Source organism: Galeopterus variegatus, unplaced genomic scaffold (genome assembly GCF_000696425.1).
Source record: "Galeopterus variegatus unplaced genomic scaffold, G_variegatus-3.0.2 Scaffold313, whole genome shotgun sequence".
NCBI classification, from domain to species: domain Eukaryota; kingdom Metazoa; phylum Chordata; class Mammalia; order Dermoptera; family Cynocephalidae; genus Galeopterus; species Galeopterus variegatus.
The window spans coordinates 151615-171488 of NW_007726424.1; the positions used below are offsets into that span (position 1 = coordinate 151615).

Below are 19874 nucleotides of genomic sequence, written 5' to 3' on the forward strand. Positions count from 1 at the left end.
GGCCACCTCTAAAATGAATCCAGTTTGTTCCTTCCTTTCTAGAAGCAACTGGCTTTAAGTAGAAGAAAAATGTGGTTTTCCCAAACTAAACAGAACCTAATGCTGTTTTTCCATAGTAAGATTTTATCACCAGTGATAATCCAATAACAAACCATTGAAACTTGGAAGATGATTCTGTCAGACAACTAAGTGTTTGCTTCAATGACACCAAACAACCAGTTTGACTGGATTTTTTTTCCAGTGGATTTTTCCACTGAATTCACTAACCTAAATTGTTGCTATATAGGTATAGCCCTTGACTCAAGCATTTTGTTTTTATTAATCCAAAGCAACTATATATAAAGATGAACATGATTGTTCCTTAAAATCAGAATATTCACTTGTGTGCATTTCATTCCTGAATAATGGAATTCCTCGGAAACACAGCACCACAGAGGTACAAGAGACCTTGGTGGTTATCTAATGTCTACCAACACACTTGTCCTCCAAACCAAAGCCACAGGAAGTGCTGTTTCAGCATCTACCTGGATACCTCCAATGGTGAGGGTGTCACTGCTATACTGGGCAGCCCTAACTGTTAGAGAATGTTTCCTTACGCTCAATTAAGCACTGCCTTTTGTAACCTCTACCTTCTAGTCCTTGTTCTACGCTCTGGATCAGCATCCTTTTCATTTAACACTCCTTCCTGGAATTTTTCACACTTCTACTTAAAAAAAAAAAAAAGTTGCTACTTTTGTGTCTCCTTTGCTACAGGTGACTGTCCCATTTTCCAGAATCTCTTCAGTCAAGCTTTTGCCTTCCAGCAGATTTCCACAAAGAAAACAAGGATATGAACAGTCCTTACTGTTCCCTTCCTTTCTGTCTTGTAGGTGTTCCTTCCAGAAAGAATCAAAAAGAATGACAGCACTTTTCCTTGTAACATATCTTTCCATAACAGAGAAGGAACAGATTTTTAACCTTATTTCAGAAATTTTATGTGATTTCCTTCTCTTTCTCATGTCCCTAATAATAATATATATATATATACACACACATATATATATACATCATTACAATATATATACATATATATACATCATTACAACATCCCATTCCTGTCTCTTGACCTTATTTTCACCTTTTTCTTGTTTTAATCTTTCCTTAAATTGGGATAAAGTTCACATAACAATATTAACCATTTTTAAGTGAACAATTCACTGGCACAATTTTGTACTGCTACCACATCTGCCTTCTTCCAAAACATTTTTATCATCCCAAAAAGAATCAGTCTATTCTTAACATCCAATTTTCATAACAGCAGCCTTCCTTTGGTCCTCTGAACTTAGAATAATTTAAAAGTTTGTAAAATGTATATGTATGAAATTATACAACATTCCCAAGGCCAGAGATCTGGGAAAATTTTCTGAACAATCCTTGCCCATTGGTCTAATTATTTCAACATATTTAATTATTTAAACAAAGTAAAATAGTTCTAGCATGGGTAAAATGCGTTGTTTATATTTCAGGTTTCCCACAATTTGCAGTTAACTAAGACAATGCATGTCTATGTCCCCAGCTTGTGAATGTGACCCTGATGGGACCATATCTGGAGGCATTTGTGTGAGCCCCTCTGACCCTGCCTTGGGGTCTGTGGCCGGCCAGTGCCTGTGTAAGGAGAATGTGGAAGGAGCCAACTGCGACCAGTGCAAGCCCAACCATTACCGACTGAGTGCCGATGACCCCCTGGGCTGTCAGCGTAAGTCCACGGGCTGGGCCACCAACTGGGCTGCATTTTAAAGCTTGGTGCTGTCAGCCCTAAAATTCAGTAACTAAATACCAGGGAACTTTGCTCCGTGGTTTGCTGAATTCATCATAAAAGACCAGCAGGGGGCGTTCACATTTTCTCTGCTGGAACAAAAGCAGGAGGAAATGCCAAGAAATTTGATGTTGAGTTGCAAAAACTTTAGAAAAAATGGCCCCCACTAGGACTCTATATTGGCTTTGTAGGCAATTTTCAAGTGGTGGTTTCTTCTCTTTTTCTTTTTTCAATTACGTTTTCCCTTTCTTCTCATGCCCTCCTAGTATAGGTCCATATGTTCTCTGACAAGAAAAGGAAAGAAAAATTAAAGAGCCAAGGGTGAAATAGAAAGAACCTCAGCAGTTTTCTGAGGCCAAATAGGCAGACCCGGTCTATAAGATCACAGCTGTTTAGAGCTGCTTGGGGCTTCACAGAGCTGCAGATTCCTCAGGGAATCTGGGTAAATAATTTCCATGTGGTTGCAGCTTCGTGCTCCATATTTTCGCTCATATAAAGAACTGTGAGTTACTTGCATGTTTAGAGAGCAGCAGGCTGATTATTTCTGTAATAAAATGCTCTTCTTGAGTTTGACAGCAAAATTAAATGTCATGATAATGAATTATACAGTCAAGCCAATTTCCCAACATAACTTTTAGCACTCCAGGTGTCCCCTGGGTTCGCTGACTAAACCGACGTTCTCTGAAAGCTGGGCGTGTGTGTGTGTGTGTGTGTGTGTGTGTGTGCGCTGCATGTATGTGTGTGTGTTTGTAAAAGATTTATTGAGATATAATTCACATATCATACAACTTACCCCTTAAAACGTGCAATTCAATGATTTTTAGTATATTTAAAGTTGTGTAATCATCACCACAATTAATTTTAGAACATTTTCATCACCCCAAAAAGAAACCCCACTTTTGGGTATATACCCAAAAGAATTGAAAGTAAGGTTTAAAGAGATATTTATATGCCCATGTTCACAGCAACATTATTCACAATAACCAAAAGGTGGAAGTGCCTGAGTGTCCATTAATGGATGAGAGAATAATAAAAATGTGGTATATGCATACAAAGGAATATTATTAAGCCTTAAAAAGGAAGGAAATTCTGACACATGCTACATAACACATGGATGAACCTTAAGGATATTATGCTAGGTGAAATAAGGCAGTCACAAGAAGGCAAATACTGTATAATTCCACTCACATGAGGTGCCTAGAGTAGTCAAAACCATGGAAACAGAAAGTAGAATGGTGGCTGCCACGGAAAGAGGGGGAGGAGAATGGGGAGTTATAGTTTAATGGGTGTAAAGTTTCAGTTTTGCACAATGAAAAGAATTCTGGAGATTGCACAACAATATGGGTGTACTTAACACAACTGAACTGCATACTTAAAAATGGTTACAATGGTAAATTTCATTTTATGTATTTTACAAAAAGGAAAGAAACCCCATACCCTCTAATTGCCACTCCCTGTCCCCCCATTTTCCCAGCCCCAGGCAAGTGCTAATCTCTTTCTGTTACTATAAATTTGCTTATTATGGACATTTCATACAAATGGAATCGTATGAGGTCTTTTGTGACTGGCTTCTTTCACTTGGCATGTTTTCTTTTTGTTGTTTTTCCTACTTTCATCACTCTTTAAAAAATTTTTTTTATTTAAACTTATTGGTTACATATATTCATAGGGTACAGAGTTGAATATCAATACATGTATACAATGTGTGATGATCAAATCAAGGTAATTAGTATATTCATCATTACAAAACTTATAATCATGTCTTTGTATGACATTCAACCTCTTTTTTTCTAGACATTTGATGACATGCAGTAAATTATTGTTAATTATAGGTTAGCTGGATTGACTGTACAACCATAGAACTTATTTTTTCTGTCTGGCTGTTATGTGTCCATTAACCAACCTTTCACTATCCTCTCCTGTTACTTTGCCTCCCACGGATTTGTCACCCCTTTTCCCCTGGGTGACAGAGCTGCCAAAGATTACTCAAAGCCCATCTCTTTTGAGCAGTGAGAAGCCCCAGAAAAGGGTTAATATTCCAGGACCCTCAAGCATGAGGCATCCTTCCTTTTGGGAAATAAACCACGAATTGGGGTTCTCTTCCTGCATTTATTCTCCAGACCAAGAAGTTACAGGAAGAGACATAGGTGGGGTTTTGCTAAGTGCAGTTTAACAAGTTTTACAGTAGAAGCTGGTGACATTCAGTAAAAACAAGTCAGATGACATTCTGTTAGGCAATTAAGTGATCCACTAACAAAGGCTTGATTTTAGCAAACATTATCTTCTTACCACAATTTCCCAGTATCTTTACATATCAATCAGTAACTTGTCTGTCTTTGAGCCAGCAACCTTGCTGTGCTACAATTCTTATCTTGCAACAGAGACTCAATAGCCTAGGGAAAATTTCCTGTTCTTTGTAAGGTCAATGTTTGAAACTGCAAGGCTTTGGAAAACCAGGCCCTGTGAATTACATTTGCTTTATAAATCCTCTACACTCTCCCTTCTCCCTCCCCCTTTCCTGCCTTTAGTACCACAGTTCTGCTCTCTCTCCTTCTGAGAGTTCAACTTATTATTCTCTCTCTCTCTCTTTTTTAGCTCCCACTATGAGTGAGAACATGCAGTATTTCCCTTTCTGCACTTTGATTATTTCACTTAGCATAATTTTTTACAAGCTCATCCATGTTGCTGTGAATGGAAGAATTTCATTCTTTTGTATGGATGAGTAGTATTCCATTGTGTATATATACCACATTTTCTTGATCTGGTCATCCATCAATGGACATTTAGGTTGGTTCCAACTCTTGGCTATTGTAAATAAAGCCATGATAAACATGGGAGTGCAGGTATCCTTTCAACATGATGATTTCCATTCCTTTGGGTATATATTCAGTAGTGGGATTGCTGGATCGTATGGTAGTTCTATCTGTAGTTGTTTGAGAAATCTCCATACCATTTACCATAATGGCTGCACTAGTTTACAGTCCCACCAACAGTTTAGGAGGGTTCCCCTTTCTCTGTATCCTTGCCAGCATTTGTTATTTTCTGTCTTTTAATAATAGCTGGTCTAACTGGGGTGAGATGATATCTCAGTGTAGTTTTGATTTGCATTCCCCTGATGACTGGCAATGTTGAGCATTTTTTCATGTGTCTGTTGGCCATTTGTATGTCTTCTTTTGAGAAATATCTGTTTAGCTCTTTTGCCCATTTTTTAATGGGGTTTTTTGTTGTTGTTGTTGTTGTTGTTAAGTTGTTTGAGTGCCTTGTATATTCTGGATATTAATCCCTGGTCAAATGCACATTTGCAAATATTTTCTCCCATTCTGTAGATTGTCTTTTTACTCTGTGGATTGTGTCCTTTGCTGTGCAGAAGCTTTTTAGCTTGATATAGTCCCATTTGTTTATTTTTTGTGCCTATATTTTTGAAGTTGTAGTCATAAAGTCTTTGCCCAGTCCTGTATGTCCTGAAGCATTTCCCTAGCATAATGTTTTCAAGGTTCATCACTGTAGTAGCAAGTATCAGTACTTCACTTCTTTATGTTGCTGAATAATATTCCATTATATGGATATACCGCATTTTACTTGTTCATTTATCTGTTGATGGACATTTGGGTTGTTTCCATGAACAGTGGCTTTTCCTGCAGGGGAAATGTATACCTTGCTCTGGTAGCATGACTTCACAGCCTTCAAACATAAGCAGGACTCAGAAATGTCTATGGGTGAAGGAGAAAGAAGATGGGGAAAATGAAAAGAAAAAGTAGCAAGGCAGTAAGAAAGAGAGAGAAGAGAGAGGGGAATGATAGATGCCTTTGCCAGAAAAAGAACCATCAGTCATAACCATTCACTAGAAACTCCTGCCCCTGAGTCACCTGACCTGGTCAGCATTGCTCAGGATAACTGTGCCAGTACTCCAGCTTGCATAACCTCCTATGTTTACTTGTCTCCTCCTAATTGCCATCCAGTAGAACTATCTGGAAGTGTCTGGCACAAGATTGCTTGTGTGGAATTGTATGTAGTACAAAGGTCATGCACTGGGCAGACAGTAAACCTGGCAGGGCAGCCTGCTGTGTGTTCTGTGGCCACGCGTTTGGCTCAGTGTGAGCTATTAAGGATGTTTACAAGAGGGGGAGAATTAAGAATGGGAACAATTGTGTATGCCGTGCTTTCAGCCTGCCACTGCAACCCCCTTGGGAGTCTGCCACGCTCGATCTGTGACATGGATACAGGCCAATGCTTGTGCCAGCCCTATGCCACTGGACCACACTGCAATGAATGCATGGTATGTATTTGCCTATGATTTCCCTTTCATATAGTGATGCAGGTTTTTACTGCCATTGCCTAGAAGAGACTTTGTCTTGTTAATCACCTTCCTTGTCCCATTGTATTTCAATACTCCTGCGATATGAGTGTTTACACTACAGAAAAGCCTCCCCTCACCCTTGCAGAGAGCTGGCTGTTAAACGTTTACCAGCACACCACTGGGTTGGACTGAACCGACTCAGGCACAGATGTCAATAGGTTTCCTCATTGTTTTCCTAAAAGTTCCAAGCAGTAGAGTAGAAGAGCATTCATCTGCCTACTTTTTTGGCCCCCCAGCCATGGGGCCTTTCTGCTATCTCTTGTGCACAATCCCCTTCACACCCCTACCATTCCCTGCCTGAAAATATTTTGGAAGAGCTCTTTAAAACAAAACAAAACTTAGGTTTAAATGTGTTTGAGATTCCTGTGGGAAATAAACTCTTGGATATTTTGCAGACTCCACTAAATATATAAGTATGTATGTTCCAAAATTAGTAAAATAAAACATTTTCACTCCATAAGAAATGTGTCATACAATTGGGGAGTTCAGATCCAACTTTTTTCTTTGTTCTCCAATCTTGGCAGCCCACCATGACATTTTAGAAAGAAAAAAAACCCAAAACTTAACCTAATAAAAGAACAGTGACCTTGATGTGTCTGAAGAAACATTGCTGATAAATAAGAAACATATGCCTATGAGACATAGTTTTGTGCTAATATTTTGTTGTTTTACTGAAAACATTAGGTTGAGGCAGAGAAGGTAGGGAAAAGAAGCCAGGAATAAATATGAAGAAGGGACTCTGTGTAAGACAGCTCAGATAGTCTGGAAGTTTTATATGAAAGAAAACAGTCAGCCACACAGTCTGTGACCTTGTGTGTGCAGCACAAAGAAGGTGCACAGTCGGTTACCAGGATGCTGAAGTAGATAATTCCAGACAAACCTTCGACTCAGGCTGACTTTTTTCACTAGCAGGTTAACTGCCACATGTGCTGTGCAGACTCAGTTGTGTTTGCTGGAGGAAAATAACTGAGCAAGGGCCACCCCAGGGGACATTCGTCCATCATGTCCGTCCACCAGGTGGTCCGCACCCACATCTATCCGATGGTGCCCTGCACCTGCTTGGGGTGGTCAACATGACAGCACACCCTGCCTGCAGGGACTTTTCACAGCCACCTCCTGAGTGATGCAGCTCATTTCACTTTTTCCTAAACTGAAGTTTGATTTCGGGGAAAATATCAAAAGTTCTTTGCTGCATTTTGTACAAATTACATCAATGTTTAATGTTTAAAATAAAATATTTTGAGTAAAATTGGGCATAAAAGTTTGCCAAGATAACAAAAACATATGGATATTTAACAAGACTGTTTCAAATAAGAGTTTCATGCCTACTAAAATCTAAATTTTATCTGAGCATGTTGAATTGAGATTTGAAGTGGAAGTATCTTTTTGAGCATTTTGTACTAAATGTTATCAGACTTAATAGTTGTTTTTATCTCACCAACTGTTTATATTGAACAAAGGTCAAAATGTTACAATGATGAAAAAGTCTTGAACAGAGTTGACTCTCTCACGAGTTCACATTGTGCCAGAATGACTGATCTATAAACAAATGGCTCTCCTAAAGTATGATATTCATATAATATCTCAGAATTAGCCTGATTGATTTTTCTACCCCCAAACATTTCAATATTGCGTGAGTAAAATCCCCAGGGATTGTTGTGGTGAGGGAGCCTATCAGTTTTATTAAAGCGGTTGTAAATAGGCTGAGAGAAGAACTTGTCCTCGGACAGGCCTTAAATGATCCAGCCTGAGCCTCTGCATGGCCTCCGTTGCACCTCCATTCGACACCATACACAGACAGCCCTCCTGCCCCTTTACTTCACATCCCGGAGGTGGCACATGTGTCCGTGGAGATCCTTAACCAACTGCCCAGGCAAGGAAGGCTACAGTGTGACTGTGCAGGCTGTTTGGCTATTTGATGTGTAGCAATTGCACTGTGGGGATTTCAATATCACACTTCAGAGCTGCAAATGTCTGCATAGCTGGAATCAACTGAGTCTTTCTCTCTGCAGGTTGGATACTGGGGCCTGGGAAATCATCTCCGTGGATGTTCTCCCTGTGACTGTGATATCGGAGGTGCTTATTCTAACATGTAAGTTGGAAAAATGAATGATGAAGTCTTATAGCAATATTCCCCATTTCCACATAAAAGCACATTTTATTCTGATAGGCTCATAGTCATAGGTGAAGGATTTTATTCTGTGACATGAAAAGGATGTTGGAAACAAGGATCTCAAGACATTAACTACAGCCCAGTTGATTTCTTTTACTTCAGCTATTTCCAAGGGTGAGATAAATGACCCAACTGCCTGGATATCCCACGAGCTGATGGGACAGATGCCTGAAAACATGTGACTTGACCTGCTTAAAACACCAGCTTTTTGCCATCCTGTAAAGAGAGGTCCTAGCGCTCTCCTTTTCCCAGTTTTTAGAGCAGAACCAGAGAGTCACTGAGGAAAGAAGTGACTGGGTTCCAAGGATCTGGATTCACTTTTCATGACCAGATTGTTGAGCCCGCAGCCTCTCAGCATCTTCCCACAGGACTATTCATTGATGGATTCCAAGAACTGGTCCACACGCAGGGGCATTTAGCCCAGCAGCTGCACTCCTTGATGTTTTGTCGTGATGAGTCTGTTCTCCTCAGGTGCTCGCCCAGGGACGGGCAGTGTGAATGCCGCCCGCACGTCACTGGCCGCAGTTGTACGGAACCAGCCCCCGGCTACTTCTTTGCTCCTTTGAATTTCTATCTCTACGAGGCAGAAGAAGCCACGCCACTCCAAGGACTTGCACCTTTGGTTTGTATTTCATTTACTCTCTCCCTACAGAGTTCATTTGATGGTGCATAGGTAAATACATACAGCACACTTGAGATCATGGTTAAGGTACCTAGAAAAAAATGCTTTTGCCCACAGATGCAGATTACAGTAGGGTTGTCGGGCTAGGGCTTAGACTCTTTGTAGGGAAAGTGAAGGAAAATGGTCAGGGCCCCTCAGATGTTCAGAATCTTGCCGAGCATTTGATGTAAATATGCACGTGCGCCCAGGTGTTCCTTGGTTATTGTCTAATTTAATTGCGCATGTGCACTCAGGTGTCCTGGGTTATGGGCTTAAGTATAAAGGACTAGTGGCTCTGATCCACAGTGCCCCCCCCTCTCGGGATGCCCCCGTGGAGGCTGTCACTGCCACTGGATCTGCTGTAAGCTGCTGCTCCTGCTGCTGCTGTCGAGGAAGCTGAGGACTGAGCTCGTGTCCTCTGCCAATGGCTCCCAGGATCTTTCCCCATGACCTAGCGTGGACCTGTGTGGGAGGGGTCTGGTGACCCAGCCAGGTATGTGAGGGTCTATGACCTCAGTCTGGACAACGGGTATGAAGGGTTGTGGGCCCTAACCCCAAGCTTAGACAATGCAAATGGAAAACTTAGTGTAACTAAAATAATGAAACATTTTGGCTTTAGTTATGAAGTGCCTAGCCATACTATTGGCATAGTCATGTCGCAGTACAATTGGCTACATTTGCAGGATTCTGACAATGGCCCTAACCCTATACTCTTCAAACCCATTGTACAGACTGGGTCACAGACCCCTCACGTGCCTGGCTGGGTCACCAGACCTCTCAGATACAGGTTATGAGCTAGGTAATTGGGAAAAGACCCTGGGAGCCATTGGCAGAGTTGACAAGTTCGTGCCAATGCAAGCTCAGTCCTTAGCTTCAGCAGCAGCAGCAGCAGCCACCTCCTGCAACCCCCAGCAGCATATCTGGACGCTGTTGGGAGGGAGGGAGGAAAATGCCTCTTAGGACGGTTGGAATTTGTTCTTTTTCTGAGTGGAACTGAGGCAAGATCACCAGACTTTCATGCCCTAATTAGATGTACAGCTGTGCTGGGTGGAATCAAAACGGAAAAATCCTATGTCTGGATTCTTCGTGATCTTTAATATTACATCTTTATGATGGTGACTAAAAAAACTTTTGGAAAGGGGCTGGCCCGGTGGCGCACTGCTACAGTGCGCCGCTTGGGAGCGCGGTGGTGCTCCCGCCGAGGGTTCGGATCCCACATACAGACCGGCCGCCACCTGGCTGAGCGATGTGCGGGCGCAACACCGAGGGTTGCGATCCCGTTGCCGGTCCCGGTCCGGTACGGGCACGACACTGAGGTTTGCGATCCGTTGCTGGTCACGAAAAAAGACAAAAAGGAAAAAAAAAAAAAAACTTTTGGAAAGAAATCTTGGTATTTATATTTAAGTCCTAAATACAATAATTCCCATTTTTTACATAAGAAAACAAAACAAATATAATAAAATAGGTGGACTGTTAACATTTATTCAGCGTGTACTGTGTGGTGGGTACAGACAAGTGATTAAATAGGGTAATATTGGGAGGCTAATACATCTTTGAGCCAGGGGTTATGAGTAGAACATCTGAAAGAATGCTGCCTTCATTTGTTGGGGGGGTCATGTCACTCATGACATGAATCCTTACAACTCCTTCCATGGCTTAAAGAAAAAAAATCAAGGATGCAGAGTAGGTTTAAAGGGCAAGTAAAATTTTCATAAAAGATTGGAAAGTGATGTCTGTGGCAAAAGAAAAGAAATTGAAGGTGAGATTAATTTTAAGTGCTTAGCAGGGAATAAATGTGAGTAATTTCCCTCCTTCACTGAGGACACGATCTTTAAATATAACAGAAAAGATTTAAGTTGGGCATGATTTAATTTGCACGTTCATTTAACATATTTTCATGGTGTGCTTACTATGCTATTGCTGCTGCTGATGCTCTCTGCTTTGCACTTTTTTTTTTTTTTCCTTTTTGTCTTTTTTCGTGTCCGGCAACGGATCGCAACCTTCAGTGTCGCGCCCGTACCGGACCGGGACCGGCAACGGGATCGCAACCCTCGGTGCTGCTCCCACACCTCGCTCAGCCAGTGAGCGGGAACCGGTCCGCACATGGGATCCGAACCCTCGGCGGGAGCGCTGCCGCACTTCCCAAGCGGCGCACTAGCGCAGTGCGCCACCGGGCCGGCCCAGCACTGGTTTATTTTCTTACAGAAAACTTGTGAAGACAACATGGCTTAAAGTCACAAGCTAATATCGACTGAATTTAACATAGTACAGAGTTAACATTAATTTCATAATATGTTTTTTGTATAATGTTAGTAAGATAGTTTATAATTTCACTTTATGAGATGAACACAATGGGGCAGGGTGGGGGGAAATAGACATAATCTCAGAGTGGCCCATCCAAAGGGTCCTCATCACAGAGAGCTTATCTGAGTGTCTGAACTGGAATAAACAGGTTCCTGAAACAGGCCACAGCTGCCCTCAGGGCTGCAAATTCATCATGGCACCAGGGCACTTGTGAAATAAAAAATCTTGTTTGTAAAATGAAGCAGCAACCAAGCAAACACCAACATCCAGGGTGCAGAGAAAACTTGGAAACATGGACCTGTTGGAGATTTTAACTGGGTCAACAGCTGAATGACTAAGGAGATGATATAAAAGCAAAGCCCACAGAAACCAGGTTTTAAGGAAAATGAAGCTACATAAATGTGATTCCTCTCCTTTAGTTTGGCCAGTGGAATCTGGCTATCTTGGTAGAACCTATCACAGGAACTTAGGAGACCAAAGTCTATAAACTGTAAGAACTAAGAGCAGTTGGTCTAGAAAGTGTTAAAAGCTACAGTATCTAATAATTCTTTGAATCTCTGTATGGTGCCTTCTGTTGATTTTCTTCAATTTTCTTCTTGAGATTTCACATTTAAACATAGCATTTCTACTTTTTTTAAACACCACAAAACTGGTAGATAAGAATTAAGTATTTTTCTCAGTGTAGGCTTTCACTAGTATAGCATTGTTTAAGAGAAAGCCCAAATTTTAATCGTCTTAGGACCACCAAAAACTTCCCATTTTCACAGGGAAACAAAAAATTATAAACTTCCTACATTACTTCTTCCTGAGATTGTCAAATGAGAATCATGATTACCTTTTAAATTATGATGTAATCTGAAACTCTTGAATTATGGTATAATTGATACTTCTGATGATTACTTAAACCGTCATTTCTTTTCTTTTTAAGATATTAGCAACAGCTTTGCCTGAATGTGACGTGTATTTCCAGCAACAAGGAAATGATTTCATAATTGACAAAGGAAATATAATTCTGAAGAAAAATCAGAAGCAAAGCATATGGGCTGACAAACAGAGTGAGGTAAACCATTTCTTAGTGACCACTGTCGTGTGCTGTGAAGGAATAATACAGTCAGAGCTGTGCCTTGCCTATGACGAGTGCTCAATCAGTGTGAGCTCTTACTATCCTGATAAATAGAAATGGAGGAAAGAAAGAACCGAGCTTATAGTAATTAGAGCCTCTGGGGAAATTTTAGTATCTTTAATTCTTTCCAAAATGAAAATTTCTAGAAAGCTGGGTTTTGGAGAGTTGGAGAGGCAGGCACTGTGAATTCGTGATTTCTTGTCATTTTAGTAAGGAGAGGTATGGTGCTGAGAAATGGCTGGACTCCTAGTTGGAGGATAAAAGATATGCAGAATATCCTTTGGGATGGTACCCCGGCCATGCTATAGACTCTGAGGCAGTTGTAGTTGGTCAGTGCTGACACAGGGGCCAGAACTATGCCACCTCCTCAGGACGTTGCCTCCAGTGACTTCAGAAGGCCGGAAGAGACCTGAAGACCATGTCCAACTGTCATTCACTCAAGGTCAGTGCCACTGTAGGCTTGTTTGCTCAAGTATCATGGGAGAGCTGCATATAACATGATATGCAACATGAGATTAAGGAGCAATACCTGCAGCCGAGAGGGTCAGAACTCATCAATCATTATGGCTTTGCTCTTTCTTGTACTTGTTTCTGTTCCCACACCACATCCCATGAAGCATTCTCTGACTCAAGCCTTAATCTGGTCCACGTAAAACAGAGGAGTGTGCAGTGAGTCAGTACTCCCTTTCCCATATCCCTGTGGCACAGATCAGTGATCCTCAAATTTTAGTTTGCATAGGTATTACCCAGAGAGTTTGTTTAAAATGCAGACTACAGGGTCTGACCCTCAAGATGCTGCATCAGAGAATCTGGGGCTGGCCAAGAAATCTGCATGTCTGCCAAGCACCCCAAGGCGATTCTGATATGGGCGGTCTGTGACGGCACTTTGAGAAACACTGCTCTAAGCACCCCCGACACACTCTCCTAACTCTTGCCTGAAATGACCGCCTCTGTGTTGTTGATTTGGAAAACTCCTATTCATCCCTTAAAACCCAATTCAGATTTCTCTATGATATTCCCTACCCTGACATCTGGACATAATCATTTCCATCTCTGGGGTCCAATAAAGCAGTAATTTTCAAACTGCAGGTCATGCCTATTAGTAAGTAGGCCATGGAATCAATTTGGTGGGTCAGTTTAGTACAACAGAAGAATACATAACAAGGTCATATTTTTGTGAAAATTTTTTTTCAATTTTATGTAAATGTATGTGTGCATGTGCACATGGGCATGCGTGTGTGCAGAATCACTGTCTTAGGTTGGATTCCTGGAAGCAGAGACTACAACAGGGATTCATGTGTTTTATCAAAAGAGTGCATGTCAGGAAAAACCTATAATGGAGCCAGGGAAGTAGGCTAAGGAATGAGAAAAAGTGAGGCAAGGATGGGGTCTGGGGTGAAGTCTAGCTTTGGCCCCATCCCCCAGGTAAGCCCCAAAGCATAAATTGCACCACAGTTGTCTCCCACTGAGGCACAAGGGCCAGCCTGTTGTATTCTCATATCCATCAGTCATTGGTTGTAGGCTGCTGGGGCAGATGCAGGTAACCTCCTGGTGAAGTAGCTGTCACTGGCCAAGGGTAATTCTCAAGAGAAGGGGGCAGTTGTGAGCCACGGTAGCCAACAATCACAGGAGCTGGAAGCTGAATGCTTGGGCACATAGGGGCCTGGCAGTACACAATAGAATTGACCAAAGCCCACTCCTTGCATGCTCAGTCCCACTGGCAGGACCCAGTACAAGCTAAAAATGCAGGACCCCTGTGCAAAAATTAGGGAAAAGGGTTATTGAAAGTGTTAAAATATAAAGTTTTTTACTTTCTTTCATGGTCTCTCTCTCTCGACTTGTTATAGCGTTTTTTATTTGCTGCTCAATGTCATTCTAAGTAAAGATATATTAAAATTTTAAATTATTAACATGAATTTTACCATTCATCTTTGTACAGTGGAATGCCAATTTCTGCTGCAAATATAAAGGCATTTCACTCATATGTGGAATAACTGAAATTATAAAATTTGTATTCATATCTATATGGTCAATTTGCAGTCATATATACAGACGCATTTCATTCTTATCAGAACAGTGGGAACGCTGCACAAAATGAACTCACTGTTTTTATTTCACCTCTCTGTAAGTGTTCTAAAACACTCTCTCCCTCAGCATACTGATGAGCAAGGAAGGATGGGAAAGAAAAGAAACTGTGGGTGCCCTTTCTTTTCCTTTCCTTCTAGTCCTCATTTTCAGTGAAAGTAGTTGGCTAACACAGGGAAGCAACATGAAGAAGAAAGGACATGACAGGTTCCTCGGTTGCTGGTGGTTTTTAGAATGCCCTTGCCTTCTGTCTGCATTCAGAGCAAGTTCTGGTTCAAATAGAAAGCTTGTCTTCTTGGCACTGCCAGCACCCCTGCTTACTCAGGTGTAGACATAACACGCTTACCCTGTAGTCACTTTGAGTCTCACTGAACTCCCGTGCATAGCTCCACCAGAATTCTGTGCCCATGTGGTGTCACAGACGCCAGATGCAAATGGTGCAATAAGGAAGCAGACGTACATGCTGTACGTGTCACCTGCTCATGAGCATGCTCCATTGTCTCAAAAGACTTCACTTACAAAACAAGTTCAAAGATAAAATGAAGAGTCATTTCAAGATGGTGACAGCAGAGCATTAAACCAAGCTTGGGGCCCATCTGAGCATGGGGCCCCGTGCAGCTGCACAAGTTGCATGCCCATGAAGCCAGCCCTGGCCATTTGCTTCTTATAGTAAGTTCACTCCATGCAGGCACAGCTTCTACAGGATTCTGATTGGTCACAGTTCCTGGGGAAATTTACAAAAGGACATTAGCAGGACAAACTATAGCCTCCAGCTGCTTTGGTTGGTCCCAAGGCTCTAACTGATACTCTGTCACTCCTTCCTCTGTACTCATTTGAGATTCCTCTCCTCCTCAACTAGCACTTCTCCTGTGTGAGATGACCCATATCCTCATCCCTCAGGGGTCTGAGCCCCTGGTTGCCATGCCCTTATCAAGCCACATGTATGGGAGCACCAAGGTGCCCTGGTGGATCACCTCAGTGCCATACATGTTCCTCTGTGGTAATTCCTTCCCATGCCTGCTGGTCTGCTGGCATGAGGAGCCCAAGTGACTGTGCAACAGTCATAGTTTTAAAGTTGCATGAACTCTTTGTCCCTGTCCAAGAATCAAGACCTCTAGACCCATAGAGCCTAAGATTGCAAGGACAAGAAGCCCAGATTCCTGTGGTCACTGAGAATGGTGATAATGAGCATGGCTAAGTCTACTTGGTTCCCAAACCCACATACTTACTCTACCTGTTGGGGACACAGCATCCCATAAAGGCCATTGGCCTAAGGAGTATCTGACATCCTGAAGAATGCCCACCTCATAGGCATATAGCTTCACCTTCCGAGCTGGTGAAGCTAGTGTTTCAGCTGCATTTTTCAGAGACCCCACTCCACTGCCACCCCGGGTCAGCTGCTTCTGGGTAGCAGGGCTTGTATAGGAGCAGCAGTCCCAAAGTCACATGACCACTGCTGTGCTTTTACTGTAAAGTGGGTCCCTTGAGCTAAGATGTTATATTTTCCCACCCTGGTGAATCACACACTCTGAGCCCTCAAGAGTGGTGCTGGCCAAGGCCACAGAGTGGCTGATTCTCACTGTGGGGGACCACATAACATCAGCTTGGCCAAGGGACCACTTCACTATCCTTCAATATAGGGGATCAGTGTGACATTTTGTAGAATATCTGGATAGTCCAAATCCTTTTTGGGCTATATAGTGACAGAGAATAGGAGAATTAACACACTATTGCTCATCCCAAGAGATTACAAACTGCTGCTGTTCCTTCTTCCTTAATGGCTTGGAAAAGAGCACATTTAGGATGTCAATAGCTGCATAGCTGGTACTATAGACTATATTCATCTGCTCCAGTAAATATACTCTGCCAGCACAACAGCTGTTAAGGCGGACTACAACTTGGTTAAGTTTGTAGTAACTCACTTCCATCTGCCAGTAATCCATCCAACTTTTGCAGAGACCAGACTGGTGAATTAAATGGGGAAGTTATGGGAATTACCACCCCTTCAACCTTTAAGTCTTCAGAATGGCACTTTGAGGATGCCACTGAAACAATATAGTTTCTTATTTATTATCTTGGCTTGGGGTGGAAGTGGGGTCATTTCACAGGCTTTTACATGGTTTTTGCTACTACAAGAGCTCTTACTCTACAGGTCAAAGAACCAATGCCAGTTGCAGGTAGGTCCATTCCAATTATATATTCAGGAATTGGAGGAAACAATTAATGGGTGGTTCTGCAAACCCATTAACCATTCTGTGGAGAAGTTTAATAGAACGTGATGTTCCTAGGAGAAAAATTGATGAGCAATATGAAAGGGACCTGAGCCAGCACTCCATCTGTTACCTAACCCACATATGCCCCTATTCTAAATGGGGTACCATGAAGGCACTTTGGGTACCTGGTTATCAGCTTCAACTCAGATTCCGTATCCACTAATATTGAAAGATATGGGAACATCCCCTTCTTCAATAGTTACTCAAGAAAATAACGATAGATCTCTTATGGGAATATGTAAGAAAATCCCATTGCTGTGGTGTTGAAGAGTCCTTCCTCATGGGGACCTGTCCTCTCATTCAGTTAATGGCTTCTGGGTCTCAGAAGTGGCTGAGGATTATGTTTTTCCACTAGAGCAGCTGACTTCAGCCTTCTGCTGATTCATACCTGTCACTTTTGATTATATGTTTTAAACAATTCTTTTGCTGACTGCTCATCAATTTTGCTCCTAGGAACATCATGCTCTATTCATCTTCCCCATAGAAGAATCTTGTGGACCCGGCTCCCTTCTCTCCCATTCCAACCTTGCTGCCCATTATAATAATTATACCCATCTTGCCTCTGAGAATTCAGTGCTGCTATCTAACCTTTCATCGTCTGGAATTCTGCCGTCCACATCGATACTAAGGAGCCCAAGTTTGTTTTGTTGTTGTTGTTGTTGTTGTTGTTTTAAGTAATAGGCTTTATTTTTATAGCAGTTTTAGGTTTATAGAAAAATTGAGCAGAAAGTACGGACAGTTACATACCCCTCTCCCCAACACACACACAGCGTTCCTCCGATTATTAACATGGTAGTGTGGTACATTTGTTACAATTGTGAACCAATATTGATACGTTATTTTCAACTCAGTTTTACATTAGGGTTCCCTCTCTGTGTTGTACCATTCTATGGGTTTTGCCAAATGCATGATGTCACGTAGTCACCATTAAAGTATCATACAGAATAGTTTTGCTGCCCTGAAACTCCTCTGTGCTCCACCTGTTCATCCCTCCCTGCCCGCCTCCTCCCCTGAAACCCTGGCAACCAGTGGTCTTTGTTTTCTGCACATTATCTCAAACACCTATTTCTTGGTGTTGGGAATATTCAAAATCCTCTCTTCTAGCTGATCAAACTGTAAATTATTAATTATAGTCACCCTACAGTGCTATAGAACATTAGGTCTTATTCCTCCTGTCTGGCTGTACTTTTGTATGTTAACCAACCTCTCACTATCCCTCTCCCCCACTTCCCTTCCCAGCCCTGGTATCTGCCTTTCTACTCTTGACCCCTATATCATCAACTGTCTTAGCTATCATGTGTGAGTGAGAACATACAGCATTTCTCTTTCTGTTCCTGGCTTATTTCACTTAACTTAATGTCCTCCAAGCTCATCCATGTTGCCACGAATGACAAGATCTCATTCTTTTTTTATGGCTGAATAGTATTCCAGTGTGTGTGTGTGTGTGTGTGTGTGTGTGTGTGTGGCATGTTTCCTTTATCCATTCATCTGTTGATAGTACGTATATCTTTCTAGTCTACAGAGGATAGTCAATACTCATCTGCCCAGTGATGCTGCTGCTCTCTTCGTCAGCTCATTCCCTACTGTCTTGGTAAATAGAGTGCCATCCAGCCTCCCCACACCACCACCACCTGGAACATACTTAGCTGGTGGTTTTCTGGGCTTGTGTCTTAGCTCCATTCTGGCACGCCCATGCCTACTTCTTTGAGCCTTGTATCCCTTCCTCCTCAGCCTGCTGCAGCCGTTTTGGCATCTGTACTTCTTTCATGCTGAGCCGAGCTTCCAATAGCTACTCCAGTAACATATTAAATTCATCCCCAAGGCCTTTACCATGCTGTTAAATCCCATATCACAGGTTGTCTCAAATCGACAAACTCTGCCTTATCCAGTTTTATACTCTGCTCCTCTGGATCCACACCCAGCCTTTTTCCCCCAGTTGCTAGTGATACACACATTAGCCAGGTCCTGCAGCTCCCTTTATTGGAATTCTCTTCAAAAATCCAGCACTCTCCCACTCAGGTCATGCTGAGACTTGACCCTAATCGTCAGGCAAGTGGTCAGGATGGGTAGCACAGGAAGGCATGAATTTTCTTTTAAGATGCCTGCATCCTTTGAGGTTTCTGCCATGTCTTCAAATGTGGTGGGGGTGGAGTGGCGGGGTTTTATTTCCCAATAAGAGGGAATAGGTCCTTCTGTAGTCTAAGAGCACGGAGGAGAACCTGAGAGTTCAAGGTTCTCATGTGCTCAACCCCTGTCTCAAGACCCCCCTGCTTTCCTGTGAGGGACTGACTTTGGCATAGGTAACTCACCTGGGCTGAGAATTCAGCCTTCTCAAGTTCTACAACTCTTACAGTTAAGTCTTCTGACTCGACTTCAGCACTTTCTGCCCTCTAGATAAAGGAGATGAGAGTCTCTATAAACACACCCCCAAGGAGGCCCTCTGATTCTCATACTTTGTTTGGAATCAGTGATTGATTGTCCTAAACCTGTCATTTTCTCTCAGAGACATTCAACAACAGCCACATATTACTATAACTCCCATATCTCTCAATGCTAGAAATACTACTCAAGTCACTGCCTCCCCGTTACACCTCTATCCTGTCCCAGTTCTCACAGGTGACAGTTTTAGCAGTTGGCTCACTACTGCATGCCAGGCATCATCAGTACATGTTGCACCCTGGGGTCCTCATTGCCAGCTGAACAGTAGATTATCCACCTCCAGAACTGCATCTTGGGATCAACTTTTAGGTAAACTGTGTGGTATCAACTGTCTCAAGTCAGGTGCCCTAGAAGCAGAGCATAAGATGGGATTCAGCTGCATGTGATTTATTAAGACGTGTTCTTCAGGAAAACTCTTTAGGAGAGTGAAGGAAACAAGAAGAAAGTGCAGAGTAAGATGTGGGCTCGGGTGAAACAAAGTTGGATTGGGGCCGGCCCGGTGGCGCACTGGATAGTGCGCTGCTTGGGAAGCGCGGCGGCGCTCCCGCCCGAGGGTTCGGATCCCACATACAGACCGGTTCCCGCTCACTGGCTGAGCGAGGCACGGGAGCAACACCAAGGGTTGCGATCCCGTTGCCGGTCCCTGATCCGGTACGGGGGCAAC

The 19874-nt window shown here is 42.5% G+C and overlaps 1 protein-coding gene across 1 annotated transcript in view; it reads left to right on the plus strand.

Annotated features, from left to right (window-relative positions):
• The window catches only part of LAMB4 (laminin, beta 4), a 93978-nt gene that overhangs the window by 25415 nt on the left and 48689 nt on the right, over window positions 1-19874 (plus strand). Inside the window, exons 11-14 of the mRNA XM_008567361.1 lie at window positions 1556-1735; window positions 5962-6071; window positions 8165-8244; window positions 8797-8947. Of these exons, the coding sequence (XP_008565583.1) occupies window positions 1556-1735; window positions 5962-6071; window positions 8165-8244; window positions 8797-8947 (521 nt within the window). The remainder of the gene's footprint in view (window positions 1-1555; window positions 1736-5961; window positions 6072-8164; window positions 8245-8796; window positions 8948-19874) is intronic.